The 23166-nt window shown below is 54.0% G+C and overlaps 1 protein-coding gene across 24 annotated transcripts in view; it reads left to right on the top strand.

Annotated features, from left to right (window-relative positions):
• Window positions 1-22033, top strand: part of PLEKHA6 (pleckstrin homology domain containing A6) — a 140651-nt gene extending 118618 nt beyond the window's left edge. For 17 of the 24 annotated variants that reach the window (XM_049106883.1, XM_025421179.3, XM_025421173.3 and 14 more), the window contains 16 exons: window positions 479-559; window positions 1444-1512; window positions 2807-2887; window positions 3167-3316; window positions 4210-4305; window positions 5628-5739; window positions 6313-6452; window positions 7400-7549; window positions 8781-8910; window positions 9122-9228; window positions 10305-10481; window positions 11517-11684; window positions 11774-11907; window positions 12424-12569; window positions 17354-17477; window positions 18150-22033. In XM_049106883.1, the coding sequence (XP_048962840.1) occupies window positions 479-559; window positions 1444-1512; window positions 2807-2887; window positions 3167-3316; window positions 4210-4305; window positions 5628-5739; window positions 6313-6452; window positions 7400-7549; window positions 8781-8910; window positions 9122-9228; window positions 10305-10481; window positions 11517-11684; window positions 11774-11907; window positions 12424-12569; window positions 17354-17469 (1857 nt within the window). In that variant the 3' untranslated portion in view covers window positions 17470-17477; window positions 18150-22033. The remainder of the gene's footprint in view (window positions 1-478; window positions 560-1443; window positions 1513-2806; window positions 2888-3166; window positions 3317-4209; window positions 4306-5627; window positions 5740-6312; window positions 6453-7399; window positions 7550-8780; window positions 8911-9121; window positions 9229-10304; window positions 10482-11516; window positions 11685-11773; window positions 11908-12423; window positions 12570-17353; window positions 17478-18149) is intronic. The other 7 variants (XM_049106887.1, XM_049106890.1, XM_049106886.1 and 4 more) reach the window with 4 other exon arrangements.
• Window positions 22034-23166: the final 1133 nt, after the last annotated feature.

The following is a 23166-nucleotide window of genomic DNA, read 5'->3' as shown; positions in this document are numbered from 1 at the left end:
TGGGGAGAGAGAGCTGTGCCTACCTCTTTGCGAAGGCCCATCCAAAGAGCAGCCCCAGGTTTTCTTTCTCAGCTGTTTCATTTAGTCCAAATTTGGGGAGATGGGTTTCCCAACTGCCGGTGTGGTCTTTAACCGAAGCAGTGTGAGGAAAGAGAGCTGGGGCAGGGAGTTGACCTTGGTCGGTGTGGATGAGACCCACACCTCTAGGGCATTCAGGAGAAGGGTCTCTTCAGAGCCACGAGAGAGGGCACAGCAGCCCCTAGGCCCCTTCTGTGGCCTTTCCTCAGGACACCATTGGTGCTGGTCCTGGGACTGGGTTCACAAGGGGTGAGCAATGGGTAAGGCTGAGCAGAGGGAGCTGGAGACCCCAGGAAGAGCTGCCCTTTCCTGTTTCCAGGGAAGTGAGCCCAGGCGGGAGATGGGGAGATAGATCCGTGGGGGTCAGAGTTTGAATCGTCCATTCCTTCCTCTGCTGCAGATGAGTGAGAGCGAGACTCTCATCAGTATGGTGAACCGAATGGTGGAGAACTCCTCCCCCAGGGCCCAGATCTTCATGCAAGTAAGACCTCTGCCTGGCAGCATGGTCCCTGTCAGCACCATTTCAGCTGCTTGTGCATGGTCAAGTCAAGCCATTTGGGTTGGGGCTTGCTCTGCCCAACCTGCTCATCCACCAGGCCTCATCTCCCAGGCCCCGCCTGGTCCCCTCCTCTATCCAGTCCCACTGTGTCTCCTCCATTCTTCATGTTCATGGGTAAACCCAAGGCCCATTTCTCAAACCATCAAAACAGCCAGTACCAACATGCCATACCATGCCAGGGATCGCAAATCTGCTTTCTGATGTCCAGGATTTGTTTCATATTTGGTATCTTCTTAACAGACGTCTTTGGGGTTAAGGGCACAAGGAACCATCCAGTGCCCCAGTTGTATAGAATGTCCTGTGGTTAGCAGATGTATCACCAAGGGTGGGCAGCATTTGCTGGACCCAGAAGTACTTCTGGTTTAAGAACGAGTCCTGTGACTGGTGTGCAGTCCACCAGAATAATCATTCTCAGATGTTCCTGGTGTTCATCCCATTTCCCTGTGTCTCATCCTCAAAACCAGCCAAGGGGTAGCTGGTGTTCTCATGGTTGCTCCCAGTAAGCCATCTGGGATAACCATACCCCCGGACTCCCTCTCGACATAGGTCTAGAGCTTTGGGAAGAGAGAGGAGATCCTATTTGCTGAGAAGCATCTCTCTCCAGCAGCATAAGTGTTGGGGAAGAACCTAGCCGGGGCCACGGCAGGCTTCCCAGCTAGGGACAAAGAATTAGTGTAGGTGCTGGGAATGGAAGCTGCCAGAGCAGAGGGACTACAGTCTCTGACGGAGCAAAGGCTGTCTGGTTTCCTGTCCTCACGTGCCCTAACTGTCCCCCTACTGCTGTAACCGGCCTCATGTTCCCGCAGGTCCCTCCATACCCAGAAGTGTTCCGGGACGGCCTCCACACTTACAAGTTAAACGAGCAAGATACAGATGTAAGAGCAGCTCTCCTGCTCCTCCCTCCTCCCCAGCCCCTCCCGCTGTGGTCTCATCCTTGCTCTCCTCCGCTGGGGCTCTTCCTGCGTTCATCTCTGTCCTTCTGGTGGCTCTTCAATCCCTCTGACCCAAGTCCTGTCTCATGAAGACAACATTCTGCCTGCCGCGTCCTCCTGTCCCTTCTCTTCTCATCCTTAACCCTGCCTCCCATGCTGGCTGCGTGTGTTGCCCTACTGAGCCCTGGGCCTGTTGTCGACAGTAGTGGGATCTGCTTATTACAGGAGCACAGACTGTGTTAGGAGGTGTGCCAGCCAGGCTGCTCTCCGCCCAGCATGGCAGTAGTCCCTGGATACTGGAGGGAAGCACACAGCCCTGCCCCTGGCCTCAGGGAGCATCAGGGTAGCAGGAAATCCCAGGTGGCAGCAGGTGGCAACATATGATTCATGGACTAAAGGGATTGACAGTGGGTTCTGCAGGAGTGCAGGGCACTGCGACCATGTGGGCTGGTAGCTCAGAGACAAAGCAGGTAGCATCTGAGCTGCACCTTGAAGTTAAAAGGCCCAGAAGACAAGATGTGGCTCAGTAGAAAGGAGCCACGGGGGTATTTGAGGAATGACATAAATAACTGTGAGGATGTTGGAAAACATTAAGTCTTTCCAGAAGAGAAGTTAGGCCTCACATGCCTCCTCCCCATCACAACTGGTCTTGCCTGAGTGGTGGACCTGCCCAGTTGGTCTGGGAGGGTTTCCATCCAGGGCCAGACCTCAGGAGGGTCCCAGCATCAGCCATCCTGAGACCCTGGAAGGAAGGGAGAACAGAGTCCTGGGAGCCTGGGGAACCAGTCTATGTTGTCCACTGATTTTCCTAAGACTGCTTGTTCAGACAGACACCCCGTGGACTCCTCTAATCCATGCCCGCCTGGGAGGCCTAGGCAGTGAGGCCGCATTATCTCCTCAACCCTGGGGACTGGAACCCCCGGGAGGAAGGTAATGCAGGAGCTCAACATTTAACTCCCCTCTCAGGCTGACTCACTTTCTCAGAGAATAAGCATATCTCCCCTCCCAGTAGGTCCTTGGGAGACGGGAGTCTCAGTCTCCCAAGGTAAAGACCATATTCCTGTTCCCAGGAGCCTGCAAGGCCAAGGTGAAGAAGGTCTAGGGTTCCTCAGCAGGGGAAAGGAGGTGGTATCCAGAGGCCAGGCCCGTCTAACCCAAGTCCCAGGCCCCCATCAAACCATGTCCTTTACCCCCCTTCTCTCTCCCTCCCTTCCTCCCCACCCCCTCGGGCCCCCAGAAGCTGCTGGGCAAATTGTGTGAGCAGAACAAGGTGGTGAGGGAACAGGACCGGCTGGTGCAGCAGCTCCGAGCTGAGAAGGTGAGAGCCGGGGGTCGCCTGGGCTTGGGGGCACGTGGGTAGGCTGGCATGGACAGGTGTGGGGGTGCCGCCTCCACCCTAGGCTGAGAAAACCTTGTCTTCTGCCTTGCCCTGAACCTGAAGTGCTGAAGCTCTTCCGTGGCCCTTGCCAGTGAGGGCCGACTCCATGAGGTTGCCCAGGTTGCCAGTTGAATTGTGGGGGCTCAGGCCTCTGCTGCTTAGAGTCCCAGAGAGGAATCAGCAGGGCGGCTTACAGCCATTTCCCCTGCCTTTCTCCAGGAGAGCCTGGAAAGTGCCTTGATGGGGACCCACCAGGAACTGGAGATGTTTGGAAACCAGCCTGCCTACCCGGAGAAGCTGCTGCACAAGAAGGAGTCCCTGCAGAACCAGCTCATCAACATTCGGGTGGAGCTGTCCCAGGCCACCACGGTAGGTAACTGGGAGCAGGCTCTCTGCACCCCCTCCCCACGCTCACGCCGTACCCCCCCATCCCCCTGCCAGATCAGCGAGGTCACGCCTGGACAGAACCACCCTTCCCGGGCTGCGAGCTTTTGCTTCCGACTCTCCTCTGCGGGCCAAGAGCACAGTGCTCTTGCCAAGAAGGGGCAGAAACAAAAGGCCTTACTACTGTCTTGCGGATAGGCAGCAGGTGTGCCAGCCCGCTCGCTCCACAGAGTCTCTGCCAAGGAAACGGGCTTATTTTCCACAAACAGTGCCTGCACTGGGATTCGTTCAGGACAGCGTGAGGTCCAGGGCTCCTTATCTCCTCGGCTGCTGTCACAGCTTTGCTGCCTCCCTCTGTGCTCTCCCCTGGAGAACTAGGACACCGACGGTAGTGCTGCTGGCCCGGTCATGTGCTGTGGACACAGGGCAGACCCTACAGGACAGGCTGCTTGGACGGTAGTTCTGGGGCGCAGCAGCAAAAGGCCCAGGAAAACATGGCCCAGAAGGGAGGAAAGTCTCTAAAACCCAGGGAGCAAAGTTCTCTGGGTTTTCTCTCTTTGTGCTCTCCACTTTGTGTCACCCAGTCTGGAGAGAACAGGAGGGGCGGGGGGCATGGTCTGATCCCCTTTGGGCCTATGCCCACATCTGGAGAGGATTCTGGGTTCTCTACTTCGGCCTGCAGTTGGATGGGCCACTGCATCTCTTGTGAGGCCAGTGATGGGCTCTCATCAGAATGTCTCAGCCCTGCGCCTTCCTCCTGTCCCTGTGTGCCCTCTTCCTCAGCCCTGCCAGACCCCAGGTCCCTGGGCCCCAGCGTGGGGCAGGAAGGAAGGCCTTGGGAATGGCCATCCTCTCAGTAAACCCACTTCCCGCTGCAGGCCCTGACGAACAGTACCATAGAGTATGAGAGCCTGGAGTCCGAGGTCTCTGCTCTGCACGATGACCTCTGGGAACAGCTCAATTTGGACGTTCAGGTAAAGAGGGCCCTGGGGCAGGAGGGGTGAGTGTGCCTTCCCTTCTCCTTGGGCCAAAAGAGACCCAAGTGGCTTCCTTTCTTGCTTCAGAGATCTCAGAGACTTGAGACAGGGAGTCAGTCCTGAGACAAAAGACAAGGTTCAGATCCACATAAAACAGATGCTTTCAGGATGGAGATGATGTGGATTTTTCTTTAGTTGCATCAAATCATGAGGAAGGAGTAAAGGGAAACATGAGAGAGCTAGGTTAGACATACCTAATGACCGGAAGGATTTAACACGTCCATACAGATACAGATGTAGGTCTGGATGCGGGTTGAGATCACATGCAGGTGTAGATGTGAGTACATACGTGCAGCTGTCTCTCGTGACCCCAGAAGCAGTGGGCCGTACGGGAGCCAGCAGCTCAGGACCTTTATGATAGAAGAGCGGCTTTCCTTCCAGGGCCAGGTTAAACACACTCTGCTCGGAGGCAAGGCACATACTGACCTTAGGACATTCCTGTTGTCCCGACTGCATCTTCTCCAGCTAGCCAGCTTTGCAAGCCCTGTCTATCTGATGCAGTTCATGCCCCCGTTCCCCTAGTTTCCTCCGGGTGACAAAACTCACCGCCCCCCGCCCCCCAGCCTCGTAGCTGGTTTGGGGAGGGGGAAGCGGGGGGGCTCCAGGTCCAGAGCACCGAACGCCTCCACGTCCTGTGGGCAAGCCTGACTTCCAGCATGCACACTTCAGGAGATAGGAAAGCACCCTGGTCAAGAGCACCAGCTCTTGAGACAAACATCCAGACGCAGGTGGTGCTCGCGCTGCTTACTAACAGAGGCTCTTGGGCACGAGTCTCTTCATCTCCAAAGTCGGGACACTTGCTGCCTGTGCCACACAGAGTTCTGGTACAGCTGAAAGGGGTTAGTGTATGCAGAGCCCTCCACGTGCTGCCCGGCAGGTGGGGCGAGAGTGGGGTGCAGGTGCTCAATAAGCAGTAGCGATGATTTTTCAAAGAATGAAAACTCTGACCGCATATAATCCACGACTACTCAGACATACATACATTGGGTGTCAGTATTTCAAAAGGGCCGTTTGGATAGAAAGAACATTAGTCAATTGGAAACCCTTGCCCATGACAACAGGAGACTATTAAGAGTCCCCCAAGAGGGGCATTGGCTGCAGGAGCACCCTGATCTTCCGGGGAAGCTAAGGATGCAGCTGCGCGCTTGCACGTGCACGCACACGAGGCTCCTGCCTACTGCTGGCCCAAAGGGACGCAGGGAGAAGGCCGGGGCAGTCCCCGAAGCCACTTTCCTTGACCTGCTCTTGTGCGGTTCCAGAATGAGGTGCTCAACCGGCAAATCCAGAAGGAGATCTGGAGGATCCAGGACGTGATGGAGGGGCTGAGGAAGAATAACCCATCCCGGGGCACAGACACAGCCAAACACAGAGGTGGGTGCTGCCTTCGCTGCCTGAAGGGCTCACCGGAAACACTCTGCTGTCTCTGGCTTCCATCCCACATCTGTCAGCTCAAACCTCTTCAGGCCCTCACACTGTCCCCAGAGCTAGTCAGGGCCTCCAGAATCTTCCTCCCTTATTCCTCCCCCTCCTCCCAGGACACACCAGACATGCCACTCAGAGACACTTGACCCTGATGGTCTCGATTCCACCCCAGAAAAGGTCAAAGAGCACCTGTGCCCCACCGGCTCCCCAAGCCCATGGGCCAGGTGGTGATCTGAAGCCACTACCTTAGTGTCCTCCTGAGGCCCTAGGACTTGGTGTTGGCTTTCTTCGACATCTCAGGGGCAACAGTGTCCTTTCCATCTGTTATCTAACCCCTGCCCAGCATGCTTCCCCACCGCCAGCCTGCATCCCAGCCCCAGCCTTAGGCAGGCCCGTGGCCCTGAGGCCTCCCTCCACGTCCCTGGGTCCTCCCCTGCCTCCTCCACCTCTGGAGCCCACCCACATGCCAGGCCACACCCCTACCCTGCCCATCCCTCATCTCTCCTCTCTGCTTGCCCCCAGGAGGACTCGGCCCCACGGCCACCTACAACTCCAACAGCCCCGCCAGCCCTCTCAGCTCCGCCAGTCTCACCAGCCCCCTGAGCCCCTTTTCTCTGGTGTCCGGCTCACAGGGGTCCCCCACCAAGCCTGGGTCCAGTGAGGTAAGCTGAGGAAATGAAGTAGAAGGTAGGTGGGGGAGGGAGGATTCAGTCCTCATCAGCCCGAAGGATGCAGACTGCACCCAGCTCTGCCCCGGAGGCCTCCTGTCCTACTCTTCAGCTTTCTGTCCGCGACAGGGGCATTCTTGCGCCCAGTTTGGTGAACTTCCTTCCAGATTTTTCCTTTACTTGCTCTCATCTGCATTTGTCATCTTTAGCTCCCTTCCAGGGAGGTCTGTCTCGGTTAACAAATATACAGTGAACACTTAGTGGGAATGTCAATCCGGGGTTGTTCCAGCGTGTGAGAGGGTTGAGAGTGGGCGTGAGGAGCAGCTTCCGAGCTGGTCAATCAACAGGTGTCTACAGGGAGTGACGGATGAGCTGAGGCCCTCTCAGAAACGTACATGTGCGTGCCCAAGGCCCTTCTCTTGGGGATCCCAGCGTCCACTGGGTACCAGGACTGACTTGTAGGTTTGGCAGTGTGTGTCTCAGTACTGACTGTGAATGCCCCGATGTTCCAAAGAGATGGTGGAGCTTTCACTGGACTATTAAGCTTTGGGACAGGAGAGGAGTGAGGGGGACACATCACAGATGGGAGGGGAGTGAGGGGGACAGGGGGTTGCATCACAGACGGGAGAGGTAGCAGAAGCACAGACACAGGGTACGAATGTGCCCTGGGTGATGGTGAGGCAAGGAGCAGGGAGCCTGGAGGAGAATTGGGGAACATGGGGCACAGTGCCAGGTGGGGCTGAGCCAAGGAGGGCCTTCACGGCCAGGCTGAGCCCCCTCCAGAGCTGGAGCTCCCCCCCAAGGCGGCAGGTGGGAGTTGGGGGGTCTAGGGCCCCCCCAGGTCCCCATGATGTCGTCTGTCCCTTGCTAATGCTCTTCTCTCCTGCTCTCACAGTGGCTGCTGTCCTTCCTCCTAATGCTCTGGCTTCTCTCTGCCTCAGGAGCCTGGCCCGCCACGGCCCCCCCTCCCCAAAGCCTACGTCCCCCTGGAGTCTCCTCCAAATGTGCCGCCACTCCCTAGCGAGAGCCGCTTCTGGCCACCCCCCAGCTCCCCTTCCTGGCACCGCAGTGGCGAGCCAGCCAGGGGTCAGGTACCCAGCACCCTTGGGTCCTGGAGGGCAGGGGCGGAGGGAGTGGGGCAAAGGGCCCGGCAAGGGGCAGGGCAGGACACAGAGCCACTTTGTCCCTGTTGCACTATGAACTTCCCTGCAGCCATCCAGTCGGACTCCGGGGTGAGGACAGGGATGGCGGAGTCCCCATTTGGCTCTCTGGGGACGGAGGGGAAATGAGTGTCACCACGCCCAGGGGCCAGGGCAGCCCCCGACGAGTGGCGGTGTGTCCCACTTCCCACCAGCACGAGCCGGCAAGGAAAATTGAGGGCCCCGCAGCTACTGGTGCCATTCCGATCCCTTCCTGTCCACCTCAGACCCCAGTTCTTCCACACTGTCTCTCTCTCTGCCTTGCCTGTGTCCTCCTGGGTGTTCTCGGCCCTGGCGTGTAAGGATACAGGCCCTGTTCTGCCTCCCCAGCCTCTCTGCCCAGGAGGCAGGTAGTTAAGGAAGAGGTTGCTTGGTGAGTAGTCCTGTGTCTAAAACTGGGAAGATTCTCATCCATCTCAGCTGCTGGGATCCACACAGCCCCCGAGGGGCTGCCGAAAGGGCAGGGCAGAGCAGGCTTTCCAGACCAGGGGAGGCGGTGGGACTTACCCACGCTCTCTCACTGGACTCTAGCTGCTGTTTCCAGCCTCTGGCCCAGTCTTTTGAACTGTACCTCGCTGAGGCTAGACTCTTTAGCTGCACTATGGGAGCATAGGGGGCTGCCAGTGGTGTCGGAGGCCCCCTCTAACCTCATGATTCTGGAAGCCCTCAAGCTAAATGTACTTCTCTGTCCCCCAGAATCTTGGTATCAAAGCCCAGCTGGTTCTTTTGCTCAAGTTTTGGGTGAGTTCCCAACAGAATCTTCAGAGATCCTTGGCCTTGTAGCCTTCTCCAGCATTCCTCCTCTCCGGCTTACAGCAAGTCTGTGCTGCTTGGCAATTGCCAAGAGGACTGGTCAGGTTGAGGGGCCTCTCTGCTGGGCCTCAGCTGAGAGCCTCCTGGAAGCTCTGAGCCCTCACTTCCCAAGATGACCCAGCATTGGCCAGCCTTAAGGTGGCATGGGTGGGAGGCTCCATTGCGTCCCTACCCACTTCCCAGCTGGCACACTTAGAGTTTTCTCGTCCTGTGTTTATGCTCCAACCATTGCAAAGCAAAGAAACATCCCTGAGTGCCAAATTCCCAGCAGTCCCTATAGCATTGACCATCTTCTCGTTTCTACCCCCAGCCCAAAGCAAGCTATGAGCAAAGCAAGAAAGACCCCTACCAGACATCACCCCTGGACACCACTAGAGACATCAGCCTTGTGCCCACCAGGCAAGAGGTGGAGGCAGAGAAGCAGGCAGCTCTCAACAAAGGTACTTCCTGTCCCATCCTCCCCTAGAAGGAAGGCCAAGTGTCAGGAGCCCAGACAGGGGCTCTCACAACCAAAGAGAGCGAATGCGCACCCATCCTGGGCCTTTCCTCTCTGCCACAGGTGGGACTCAGCCTCCTCAGGGAAGCAGGCTTCCCTGTCCCCCTGCTCTGCTGCTCTCCAGAAGGCCCACTGGCTGTTCTGTCTCCCTACAGTTGGCATTGTGCCTCCTCGGACAAAGTCACCCACTGATGAAGAGGGGACTCCATCAAGGGTGGTGAGGAGGAGTGCTAACGGACTTACCAACGGACTGTCCTCCCGGGTGAGTATGGCCTATGGGCCCTGAAGCCCGGCGGGAGCCCAGGGTCATCTGTGTATCCACCCATCTGTCCACCACTCAAGAAACCCAAGGCAGGAGGCGAAGGCAGGGACAAGTGGGAGAGGGCAATAGCCCCACTGGAGAAGTCTTCCTTCTCCATAGGAAGAAGACCTCTATGGAATCTTGTCCTATCAAGGGACAAGACAGATACACATAAGAAAGAAGAATAGTTAACAAAATTATTATTATTATTTAAGATTTAATTTATTTGAGAGAGAGAGAGAGAGAGAGAGAGCATGCATGAGTGTGGGGGAGAGGAAGAGGGAGAAGGAGAACCAGACTCCTCGCTGAGCAGTGGGCCCCAACTCAGGGCTTGAACCCAGGACCCTGAGATCATGATCTGACCCAAAGGCAGACGCTTAACTGACTGAGCCACCCAGGTGCCCCCTAACAAAATTATTATAACGTGCCAGTGATGGGAGACAAATCCAACAAAAATCAGCAGTCAGAGTCAAATGTGCTGACCACAGGCAGTACGTTCATTTCCCAGGGCTGTGGGAAGTTGAGATAGCCCCCCAAACTCGGGGGCTTAAAACAACAGAAGTTTATTCTCTCACAGCTGTGGAGGCCAGGAGTCCAAAATCAAGGTATCAGCAGGGCTGGTCCCATCCATCCCATGCCCGCCTCCTAGCTTCTGGCGTGACCGGCCATCTGCAGTGTTCCCTGGCTCGTAGACACAACACTCCAGTATCTGCGTCCACCTTCACATTGCCTTCTACTCTCTGTCTCCTTTTGTCTCTTATGAGGACCTCTAAGATTGGATTCAGGGTTCACTCTAATTCCAGATGATCTCTTCTCAAGATCCTTCCCTTAACTACATCCACGAAGATCATATTTCCAAATAAGGTCATATGCACAGGTCCTGGGGGCTTAGGACCTGCATATATGATTTAGGGGCCATTATTTAAACCCACTACAGACAGGCTTCCCAGAGAAGGGACATTTAAGGCATTAGGGCAGGTGAATAAGCTGGGAGTGGGGGATGAGCACCTGTCAGAGCCCTGTTCTCCCTGCTGCAGCAGGAGCGCCCCAAAAGTGCAGTGTTCCCCAGCGAGGGCAAGGTCAAGATGAGCGTGGAGGAGCAGATGGATCGCATGCGGAGGCATCAAAGTGGCTCCATGAAGGAGAAGCGGAGGAGCCTGCAGCTCCCAGCCAGTCCAGCCCCTGACCCTGCCAGCCGGCCCACCTACAAAGTGGTAACGTCCCCCCAGCCACCCGCGGCCATGGCTCAACATCTGCCAACACTGCCCACTCCCAGCTCGTGACCGGCCTGGCCGGGCGGTTGGGTGAGGGGCACAGAGAGAGAGGGGCTGGGAAGGACCCATGCTGGGCACTTGGGAGAACTGGCCGAGGCTTCTCCCCACTGGGCAGAAGATACATTGCAACAAGCATTCCTTGTATATATTTAAAGAAAAATAACTTACAGAAAGGAATGCACCGATTATTTTAGTTGAAATGAATTACACAAAATTCAGTTGATAGAGAATAGTGCGAAGTTCACCCCCCAGGAGGAGCCATCACTTAAACATATTTCTAGAACATTTTCTGTGTATTTACCACTGGGCTGGATCTACTGAGGATAATGCTGATAGTGCACTGGTGCATGGCACTGCACAATTCTCGAATCTCGTGTTATTTTGTTTAGATCTTTCAGCAGTGCCAGGTTAGGAATGATCCCCCCTGTTTTAGAGATAGGGAAACACAGGAAAAATTAGGGATTCCTGGACCACTTGACTGCTGAGTGTGGAGCTGGGAGTAGCCCCAGGCATCTGCCTACTTTTTCTTTCTAGCATTCAGAAATACAGGAAAATAATGATTAAAAGTCCTCCCTTCAAACAGCTTACATTCTCCTTGGTGGTTTGGAGATCCCATAATAGGAAACCACTAAAGACCAACGTAGGACACACTAATCCAACTGCCTAAAATATGTGACACATAATATGAACACAGAGGACCACCAGATGAGAAGTAACAAGTATGGATGAGATGCACTGATGAGATTTTTGCCTCTGGGCCTTTGCAGGTGGGCAGGCCTTGGACAAACAGCGTAGAAAGAGGATAGTTTTGCCCTGCAGTGAGAGCCATGGGGTGACAGCCAGATCGGGTGTGATGAGCGGGGACAGCGGGAACCCAGGCCTGGTTTAGGGCTGTCTGGAGGCATGGGTAGCAGAGGACAAGCTGCCGGCAGTGGGACAAAGTCCCTCTGTGGTCATGATGGTTCTGTCCCCCAGGTGCGCCGTCACCGTAGCATCCATGAGGTGGACATCTCCAACCTGGAAGCAGCCCTGCGGGCAGAGGAGCCTGGTGGGCAGGCCTATGAGACACCAAGAGAGGAAATTGCCCGGCTTCGCAAAATGGAGCTGGAACCCCAGCACTATGATGTGGACATCAATAAGGAGGTGAGTGAAGTCCAGGAGGGCAGAGGGGGAGAAGAAAGCCTGGGGGGTTGGCAGGTGGAATGGAGGTGCTGACCTGGATCCCTTCACAGCTCTCCACGCCAGACAAAGTCCTCATCCCTGAACGGTATATTGACCTGGAGCCTGATACTCCCCTGAGTCCCGAGGAGTTGAAGGAAAAGCAGAAGAAGGTGGAGAGGATCAAGACACTCATTGCCAAGTCCAGGTAATGTGTCTGAGTGAACCTCAACATTCTCTGCCCACCCTAGCACCAGGGGCACTAGTGCCACCGAATCCAGCCCCCCAACCCATGCCAGTGGGAGCCCTGAGTCTCCCAGGCGGAGAGCGAATGGAGGCAGTGGCTCAAGGCAGCAGACCAGGCCCAGCCCTGTGGCAGGGCAGTGACGCTGCCATCGAGTTCCAAAACAACCTGCTGGACACGGGCATGTGCTGTTGTCAAGACAAACTGATGGGTTGCCCACTGGTGACTTCTCTTCCTCATCAAGGCTGCCCTAAATGTTCACTTGAATCTTCTAATTCATTTTAAAACATTGTGGTGGGGGGTCCCGAAATGTGTTTTGCCTGGGTCCCACTCACCCCTGGGGACAGCCTTGCTGGAAACCAGAGCCTGCCCACTCACAGGCCTCTGGCCACCTTGCCAGCCTCAGTTCACAGGCCCCCCCCAAGCCCATTGGACCATCCTGTCCCCCCACTCCATGTCTGTGTGTCTGTGCCTCTTCAGTATGCAGAACGTGGTGCCCATCGGCGAGGGGGACCTTGTGGACGTGCCCCAGGACTCAGAGAGCCAGCTGCAGGAGCAGGAGAAGCGGATTGAAATCTCCTGTGCCCTGGCGACCGAGGCCTCCCGCAGGGGCCGCATGCTGTCTGGTGAGAGGGGCCGGGCCTCACTCCTCCAGGGAGACCGGCTGACCAGGTGCAGGGGAGGAAGCTCAGTGCTGTGAGGGGGCCAGGGCTAGAGAGGTGCAGGGCCAGTGAGACTTTCCTCAAGGTCAAGATGAGCATTTATTGAGCACCAGATACTGTGCTAGGCTCAGTGGGGTACAAAGGGGCCAGAGTTGCATCCAGGAGCTCAGAACTGTGATGACCCTTCTCGCCGCTCTGTGGAGGAATGGCTTAGGCCATGCAGGGAGCAAGGGCACCACTCTACCTGGGCAGCTCAAGGAAGGGCACAGCTAAGAGGCAATACCTGAGCTTGGCTGGGAAGGGTCAAAGTATTACCAGCTGTGAAGTGAGGGACAGGCATTGCAGGCTACCCTCTCACTTCCCATTCTTGCTGCATGCAAATAGGAAGGTGAAAATGGGGCTGGTAGCCAGAGTTGAGAGCAATAGTCAGGCCCTGGCTACTGATCCAAACCCACTTTTCTAAGAAAAGATGAGCCTGAGGAACGGACTCATACTGATTCAAAAGTAAGAGGGTTCCGAGTAGACACAGTGGGGTGAAAGTCAGCCCGAGATACCGCCCCAGAGAAAGTGAGAATGGAATCAGGAAGAATGGAAGAGACTCTTAATGGGAGGGGGCAGGATAGAGGAAGTACAGTGGTTACCGTCATGAAGCCAGGTCGGAGGGAAGACAACAGAATATGTCCTCCTCCTCCTCAGAACAAAAGGTGGTTGGGACAGACAGGGGGAGCCTTGAAGCTAGTCCAGAGGGGTGCCCGGGAAGGATGCCAGGTTTGCAAGGACTTGAGTAGAAGGAGGAGGCAGAGAGACAGGTATGTTAGCCCACAGTGACAGTCGCCTGGGTGAGGGGCCGGCCATCAAGACCGTAGCCAGGAGCCCAGTAGAACAGCTAGCGTTTCATGGTGATCAAGGGGGATTTGAATTCTGGCTTTCTGAGACTCCATTCGCTCATATGTAAAATTCAAATCGAAATAGCTGCCTGGTGGTGTGAGGAATGGTGATGATAAATGCGAAGCACCTAGCACAGTGCCTGGCACTTAGTAAGTGCTCAATAAATGGTAGCCACATGTGGTCATGGTGGTGTTGGTGACTGCGATTGGATTCGTTGACATAGCAATAGCTGGAGTAGAAATAGGATCTGTGTATGGTTTTTCTCACTCTTTTAAATATGGATATTTTTAGGAACCAGAGGGTTTCAGGCTACAACAAAGGAAATTTATGCCTTAAGGAAGAACCTACCGGCAGTTAGGGTCTAATGGACATTAAGTGGGCGGGCAGGGAACACCCTTGGAGGTATTTCAGAGAGAGGAGGTCGGTTGGGCTGGATTGAGGACAAGAGAAGGGATGGGCTTCAGATAGTCCCATCTTGCAGCCAAAGGAAGCAGAACCAGTTTGGCTGCACAGAGGCCTCCATCCTACCTCTCTGTAGTTCAGCTGTAAAATGAACTCGAATCTTCCAAAGATCAAATTCCTCATGCTCTAGGCAAAAGGCAACTTCCTGTTTCAAGGGTTAGAGCACACAACACTGTTTTGAAAACTTCCCTCTGCCCTCGCCCCAGTCCCTGGCTCTCTCTCTACTATAGTTTCTCAGCCAAAGGTTCCATGAAAACAAAACCCACCCTAGCCTATCAGATTTCCTTCTCGATACACACCAGCTTACATTTCAGGATCTGTGCGCTGAAAGCAAACCGTCACTTTGCTTTTGCCAAAACCCCAACTATTTAAAAAATGGCATAGCAGGGCCAGACCTCAGACGTAGCCTACTGTCCCCACTGTCCCTTGGCCTCTGGCCCAGATTCCCAGAGCTGCAGCTCTGCCAGGGACAGAGAGGACTGTTTGTGGGCATGGGTTCAAGCCTGGGACTGTGTGTATGGGAGTGCTGGTCACGGGCCATAATGACGGTGCAGAGTGGAGAGGAGGTGCCCCAGTGTGGGTATGTGGCGTGGATGGTGTAATGCTTGTCAGTATACCCAGAATGTACACACTCAGGCATGAGGTATATGGGAAGGTGCGACAATTTTATGTTTGTACGCGGGGCAGGATATCATGTGCAATGTCCGTAGGGGGTGACGTGTGTAGATACACATGTATTTGTGTATACTCAAGTGCGTGGGTGAAGGGAATATTTGAGTGCAAACATAGAACTATGTGTGTATGTGTGTGCAGAATGTCTATGAATATTGTTCAGAGACCATTATTTATGAGTACAGGTGGTATTTAGTAAACTCCTGGAGTTTGTATATGTGTATGTGAGTGTACAATATAAGGATGGAGGTAGTGTTTATGAATGTACGTATTTAAGTATAATTGGCTTTTTTGCAGTATGAGGAGTGATAAAACACATTTGTGTGTATGTTGTGCACAGTGTATACATTGCGATATCTGTAAATGTGTATCTGTGTGTGCAGGATGGGAGAGAGCGTGTCTCATGAAGGTGAAGGATGTGACCTGTCCAGCAGGTGTGACCAATTACCAATGCAAGCAGATGTGGTATTACTTGTGAACACACAATCATAACATCGCATCTATCCCATACATAGCTACTATCTGTGTGAATTTTAACTTTCTTTTTTTTTTTTAAAGGTTGTCTATTTTTTTTAAGATTTTTTTTCCATTTATTTGAGAGAGAGCAAAGTGAGTGAGAACATGAGCAGGGGGAGAGGTGCAAAGGGAGAGGGTGAGCAGGGACCCCAATATAGGGCTTGATCCCAGAACCCCAGGATCGTGACCTGAGCCAAAGGCAGATGCTTACCCAACTGAGCTACCCAGGTGCCCCTGTTTCTTTCTTTTTTTAGATAAAGATTTTATTTATTTGTTTGAGAGAGGGGGGAGAGAGAGAGAGAGATAGAGCATGAGCGGCAGGGGGGGTGGGCAGAGAACAACCCCCCCCACCACCACCAGCAGGGAGCCTGATGCAGGGCTCCATCCCAGGACCCGGAGATCATGACCTGAGCCGGAGGTAGCCACATAACCGACAACCACCCGGGAGCCCCGTGAATTTTACCTATTTCAATAGATATGTTCCTAATACACCCTAATATACACTTAAAACTTCTCTGCCTTTATAAAGGAGTTATATTTAACATAATTCATCTTTCTTGCTCTTGTTCATTTAGTATCATTATAAAAATCCATGTTTTTGCTGATCCGTTGAAGGGATGCCCTCTGCAGCTAGACTTGGTACAGATCATAACTATGCTACGTGCTCCCAAACTGTTGTATTTTTAAAGGTATTATAAGCTACATTTTACAAGAGGCTTTTTCTCCTCAGTTGTACTTTTTTCTATCTTCAGTGGGCCTCCTGGAGTCCTCTCTCTCCCCTAAATTTCCCTGTTTCTTATCTTCCGTGGGGTAGACATCCAGCAGGTCAACTCCTATCAGAAGTGTGTAGAAATGAGAGTAACTGGACTCCAAGGAGCTTGTCTGTCAATAACTGTAAGAGCTTCACCACGTGCCCGTGGCAATAGATATTTGGCTTTCCTGAAATAGCCCTTGCTTGGTTTTTTGACTTTTTGATTGTTTTAGAAGTTGAAGTTGCCAGATAACTAACCACTGGGCTCGCCATACAGACATACACACAAATATGTGTTTTGAAAGCGTTTGCGAATGTGTTTGTGTGTGATGTTACACGTGTGTTGGATCACATGGAAGCGTATGGGTTTGGAAGTGCACAAACACACACATCTGAGTTGTGTGCAGTGAGCGTAGAATACTGTTGGATCCTGTGCACACACTGTGTATTCTGAGCAGACTCCCCTGCTCACGAGAAAGCTCCAAGTCTTACGTACATCTATGTGTGTGTGTGTGTGTAGGCAATGGGAGCTGCACTGGCCCTTTCCCCTACTCAGATGGCAGGGAATTGATGAGGTCGGGGCAGGGCAGGATGGGGAGCAAGCGCTTAGGAAGTGGGATGCCAGGATCCTTCTCTTGGAGGAAACAGTGTGACCCTGGCCAAGGTCTGGTTCTCCTCTGAGGCCAAGTGAGGACGTTCTCTCCGCCAGTCTGCTGCCTCACAGTGGCACTGAGGGTGCCAGGTCTGCAGCCTGCACAGAACTCATGCCTCCTAATATGGCCCCCCGCCCCCTGTCATTGTCCTTCCACCTGGCTCTTCCCAGCGTAGAGCCACGGCCGTAATAGAGTAAAATCCATTCATTCCAGTGTCACCGCTTGGAGGCCTGCAGTGCTTTGTTCAGGGGTGGACCAAAGTTCGCCCTTTCTGGATTGAAGGACAGGGGGTCCCCAGGGATAGTGGGAGGCAGGGGGTGTGTTTCTGAGACCCCGAGCTGGTCTAAGTTCACAGAACTTGCTTCCACCGTCCCTGGAATCATCTCCGCTTCCGTGGAGATGATTCCCATGGTGATAACTTGGATGTAGTCGTTACGGGGGCCTGATGATCTGGCTTGGTGTGGTTGACTGCCCTCGTCGTCACCATCGTCCCTGTACCGGTGTGTGTGAGGTGCGTCGCTTGTTCCAGCCGCTCCGTCCCACGTTGTACGGATGGGAGTGGAGCCCGGGCCCAGAGAGGCCGGCCTCGCCCACAGTCACCACTGGTCCTCGGCTGAGCCTGCGGGGCCCTGTCTCCTGGGGGGTGGGGGACCCACCCTCCTTCCCAGGCCCACTCTGCCTCAGCTCTCCTCTCTGCTTGCCTCCTGCCTGGCTCCCCGCTGGGGGAAGGGCCCACTCGCTCTGGGTGCCCGGCCTCCCCCCCACCCCCTACCCCTATTCACCTCCCTGTTCATTTCTGTTTCCAGTGCAATGTGCCACCCCAAGCCCTCCCACCTCCCCTGCTTCCCTGACTCCACCAGCCAACCCCCTATCGTCTGACTCCCCACGGGGCGCCGACAGCAGCCATACCATGCGGGTCTGAGCTCTGACGTAAGAACTTTTCTACTGTATTTCCTCCACCACGGTGAGTGGGACCCCCACCCCTCACCCCCGGGAGCCATCTACCACCCCCCTCATTCCAGCATCGCTTTGCCCTCACCCCCAGCGTCGCTCTCTCCCCTCCATCCATCTGCTTGAGCCCGCAGCATCCCCGCCCCCCTGTCCCCCCATCCCCGCCACGTCCCCTTGGCCCCGTGCAGTGTTGGACCAGCACCAGCTGGGAGGGCCGCCTCTTGGATGCCGCAGTGCCGGTGGGCTTTGCTTCTCCAGAAGCAGACAGGGACAGAGCTGAGGCCTCCCCTACCCTGTCCTGGGCCAACAAGCCTCCCACCTGTTGAGATACACAGCAGTCCTGCCTCAGAAGCCCCCAGATTTTATTTCTCCCACATGGCCCCTAGATTTTACTGTAAATGAAAATAACATTGGAAATTCTGGTCAAAGGCCAGGTCCCTTCGTTTCCCCTGGCACACAGCCGCTCAGTGTCAGGCAAGTGGAAAAGAGCACGGACTTCCATTCATTAGCTCCCCTCTCAGGGCTGGGGGTGGCAGGTGGGCCGTGTTCCACAGGGTTCCGCAAGAAGAGACTTCCGTCTCCTGGGGAAGCTTGACTGGAGCTGTTGCTCCTCCAGGAAGCACCTTTCTCACCCGTTTCTCTTTTCTTTAGTGCAAGCCCTGGCCGAGGCCAACGCCATGAAGCTCCACAGAGCCACGTTCTGAAGGTCCCCTCTGCCTACTGAGGTCCTGACTCCCCAGCCTGGCCCCCCCGCCCCTGCGCTCCTGTGGGAATGCTGCAGGGAGCCAGGCTGGGGCCAGGGTTGCTGCCGAGACTTACCTCAGTGTCCACATGCCCACCACGCCTGGCCCTGAAGCCCTTGCTACTCAGATGGCAGCACCAGGCCAGGGCTTGAGATGGTGGGCAGAGAGCACCCTCCCAGCGGGCGCCTCCCAGGGGCTAGGCCTGGCCCCAGCTGGTGGTGCGATGGCCCTACTAGAACATTTCCTGAGGAAGAGGATGCCCCGGTGGGAAAGATGCCCTGGGCTGTCTTGGGTTAGGTCTGGAGTGAAGAGAAGACGGACACCCCTGACATCGAGGACAGCACGTGCCAGCAGGTCCTTCCCCCGTCATTCCCATCCTGCCACCCCAGCTGTACCGGGGGCTTTGACACATCTCTGCTCGTGGGTGCTCCTTTGGGGTCTGGTGGAGACCGACCACCCTGCTTGAGCCAAAGACAAGGAGACCAGTGACGAGGAGAGGCTCCTCGGCTCCCAGAGGGGACAGTGCTGGCTGTAGGTGGAGAGCGGCACGCAGGTCTGTGCAGCGTCTGAGGACAGGTTGAGAAGGGGGAGAAGAGAGAAAGAGATGGAGGCAAGTGGGAGGACAGGGAAGCAGTGGGGCTCGTTTGCAAGTGAGAGGATGAGACAGAGGTGGAAAGGGGCTGTGGGATTGGTTTCCCCAGGATGGAGCGTTAGCTTAAGTGCCAAGTACGTGCCGGATGCCAGCTCTGCTCCCCCACCTGCTCTCCCGGGTCCACCGGCCTGCCCACACTGGCTCTGAGAGGGCCCACCAGTGAGCACATGGTGGCCTGCAGCAGCAGCCGTGGGGACAGTTGTGGGGAGGCTGGTGTGGCTGAGTGGGTCGGAGATGGCCCTTCCTGGGTCTGGGCCTGGTGTGTCTGCCTTCCCCTCCTAGGCTTGGGGGCAGAGAGAAGGACCTGTGTCATGTAGGGTGTAGTCAGCCTTGGGGCCTTTCCTAACCCTGTTTAGGACATTTTCTTGTCCGCCTTGCCCCTGGAATGTGCTGTGGGCCAGCTGAGAGGGTGCCCTTGAAAGGAAATGCAACCTCAGTCTGCAAGGCTAGGGCCTTGCAGGGCCCCGTCCTGCATCGTGAGCAACCCCTAGGAGGACCAGGTGAGGCTGTAGGAAGGACTCCCTTCTGGCCTGGCTTTCTCACCATCTGCCTACCCAGGGAGGCCGGTGGAGGAGACACAGAAGCAAAGATGGTTTTTCCTTCTCGCCGCTCACCTTGGGAGGACTGTAGCCAGAGAGGAGGGAGGGGAGAGTGAGACTGGAAAAACCTGGGCCCCAAGGCCAGCTCTTTGCCAGAGTTGCTGCCGGGAGACTTCAACCTCCAGTGGTCCCAAGAACAACTGCTTTATCTGCCACCAGTTCTCCTCCACGCCTTCACAGCTGGGACGGTTACTGGTTCATATGCAAGTAAAGATGGCAATTCATTCAACAAATATTTATCGAGCCCCTTTTATGTACCAGGCACTGTTCTAGGTACTTCGGGTATTCTCGTGCTTCTGAGGAATTGCAGGCTGGGGAATTTCACTTCACTTTTTAGCAGATTTTTTGAACATGACCTTTGGCTACATTTCCCATCTTTAATGCACATGAAGCACCCCAAACCTGTTTTTTCCTCCCCCCACAGACTGGCAGGTGGGATTGGCCCTCTCCCTCTTTCCAACACCCTCCTCCCTCCACAAGAAGCAGCTGTTTCAGGGCCTCCATGCCTTCCCCTTTCGTTGTCTGTCTCCTTTTTTTTTTTTTTTTAAGTGATATTTTTAGAAATACGTGCAAAATACCAAGGGTTAATGTCTGCACCTCTACACTTCTCTCTCACCTCTTATTTCATAAAGCTGGCTCTTTATGTTGCTTTACATGCCTTAATATATGTTTTATGAAGATTATACATATTATAGATATATACATAATATATATATTTGTTTGGACGTCTGATCCTTTCCCAGAACTCCTGCCCAGGCCACTTCCCTCCTTTATTTTCCACACCATTCCTAGCATGTTATGGCCACACCCCATGCCTTTTGATCCAAAGAAGGGGAGAGGACAGACTTATTTTAAGACAGATCTATTTTACGCTTTTGTTATAAAAGCAAATCTATTTTCGAAATGTGCAATGTCTGAATGGAATCAGCAAACGATACGAAGAGACTGGGTGGCTGCCTCTCGGTCCAGCCCTACATCCCTCCCTCTTCCCTGGCAGCTTCCTTCTCCCATCCCCCAGTCTGCAAAGGGCTGGTCCCCAGAGCTCGCCCGAGAGCATTTTACCAGGGCAGGACGTTCTCTTGGAAGTCCTGGTCCAAGGATCTGATTACACTGTCAACTCTTGATGAGCCTCTCGGGTTACAGGATGTGAATCCTCTCAGAGGAAATGTTTACAGCTGTGTGCACAGGAGTACACCCGTGCGGGCACACACACTCACACACACACCTCCAGTGTTCTCCTGGACCACCTCCTGTCATCAGCCTACTGGAGAGGGCAGTCAATGGCAGCCTATGCCAAATGGCACCAAGAACTCTACTCCCCAGTGGAGTAGGAGATACAGGACAAAGGCCAAAGGAAATATTTCAGGACCACAGGTCCTTCAGCACAGACACGTTCAAGTTCCTTGGACTTCTCACACTCCTTGATCCCTTTCTGGTCCGGGTCACATCAATGACATCGGTCTGTCTCCCTTTGTGACCTTTCCTCTGGGGGCTCCAGTTAAGGGAAACGGTACCTCAGTCTGGCATCCAGACCGCAAAGTCGGCTTCTGGGCTGAAGTGGGTCCCATGGGCAAGGTAACATCTCAGCCTTGCCCAAGAAGCCCCCAGGACTTTCCTCTGCAGGCTGCCACTGGGGTGCTGACCTCCGCCGGCTCAGCCTTCCAAACTGCTTATCAGCTGACAAAGTAGGTAAGGGGCTCTTGCCTTGCAAGGATTTGGGCAGAATGGAATCCAAGGGTTTGGGACTGTCACAGAACTCCTAGCCAGCATTTGAAGCCTGACTTCCCAACTTTGACATTTACTGGCTCCCTGTTCCCAGCCTGCAGCATCTCCTTATGAAAGAATGGGGCCCAGATGGAGGCCCAAGGCTAAGTAACCCACCGGGGGACAGCCCTGGTTGCTATTCTAAGGCCTTGCCTTCCCAATTAGCACATTACCTCCCTGATCAATAACCAAGAGGCTGTAATCAAATAATGCTACTGTCACTTTAAAGATTTTTCTGAGGTCGCAAGCTGTGCACACTTGCTCTCCTGCCTTGGTGAGAGGCATGTTCTTGGGGCAGGGCTGACTATAGCAAGACGGAATCAATCCCTTTCCCCTTTAGGCACCCCCTTACCTGGCAGCTCTTAAAACTAAGGAAAATATGGAATATACATATAAATATATATACATATATCTATTTATGCACATACTGGGGCCAATTTGATCTGCTAGTATTAGACAATAAACCATACAAGGAAATGTATGATCTCAGTGTCTTGATTTAGTATAAAAGTGACCTTAGAAGAAACATTAAAGTTAGCTAAACAGAGGGCATCTCTGTTGGGGGACCAAACATCTGTAGCCACCCCTTAGCATCTTTCTTACCAACAAGCCCCCTCCCCAGGAAAGGGCATCCTGACTGCTAGGTGAGCGTCTGCTTCCCTGCTCCCCAGCATTCTTTTTAGATCTAGGTACTGAAGAATCCCAGTGAGCTCTGCATTTGTATCTTGCAAGTTTGTATAAACTCAATACAAGAAATAAAATGAATGGTTTGTACAAGTGGCCTGTGTCTCGCACTCTGTCCGTGACTGCCTGTGGCTGGCCTTGGTGGCTCATGGTAACTTACGAGCTTGGCAGAAAAAGGTAGAGGGTCTGGGGTTGGGCCTTACCTGACTAAAAGCAAAGCTGGGCCCATGGTATGTTCCCCACCACAGTCCTCTTTTCTGTCCCAGTAAGCCCAAATCAAGCCTTGTCCCAAGGTCCTGTGTAATGAGAGTTCCCAGAACAGTGTTCAGATCCTGGAAACTTCTCATTGATTTGTCTCTGAGACTGAGGGTAGAACTGTAGAAGAAAATTAATTCTTAGGCTTTCTCGATTACTACACAATGCCCTATATTTCTGCTTTGGGGTACAAGAAGGTGTTTTGGTGAGCAGTATCTGAAAAGCCACCCAAATTTTTTTTTTAAAGATTTTATTTTATTTACTCATGAGAGATACAGAGCGGGAGAGAGAGAGGCAGACACAGGCAGAGGGAGAAGCAGGCTCCATGCAGGGAGCCCGATGTGGGACTTGATCCCGGATCTCCAGGATCACGCCCTGCGCTGAAGCCTGTGCTAAACCGCTGCGCCACCCGGGGTGCCCCAAAAGCCACCCAAATTATTCTCATCCAGCCTCAATGCCTTTGGTTTATGTCCTTTGGCAGGTGCTACTAGTTTTTTTATTAGTTTTTTTTTTAAGTGGTTACTAGGGGGGTTTTGTTTGTTGTTGTTTTTAAGACCAGAGTATTTTTATTAAGATTTTATTTATTCATGAGAGACACAGAGAGAGGCAGAGACACAGGCAGAGGGAGAAGCAGGCTCCCCACTGAGCAAGGAGCCTGATGCGGGACTTGATCCCAGAACCCGGAGATCATGTCCTGAGCTAAAGGCAAACACTCAACCACTGAGCCGCCCAGGTGCCCCTGTTTTCAGTTATTGATCCTCGGTGTGAAGGAGTTTACCAGAGCTGCTTGATTTGAAATCTTTCCGTGAGTAAGAGTGAAGAAGCCCTGTGAATTCTATTCAGGGGACAGTAGAGCGAGAAAGCGAGCCAAGGATAGTGGAAGTCCTCAGCCAGGCCCCTGTAGGATGTCTGGGGAGGAGAGCTGGGAGCATTAATGCTTCAAAGAAGAGAAGAAAATTGAGACATGGGAT

The sequence above is a fragment of the Canis lupus genome, chromosome 38, assembly GCF_003254725.2.
Source record: "Canis lupus dingo isolate Sandy chromosome 38, ASM325472v2, whole genome shotgun sequence".
Lineage (NCBI taxonomy): Eukaryota > Metazoa > Chordata > Mammalia > Carnivora > Canidae > Canis > Canis lupus.
Note: the sequence above shows the minus strand (reverse complement) of the source record. Positions and strands in the feature narration are given on the sequence as shown.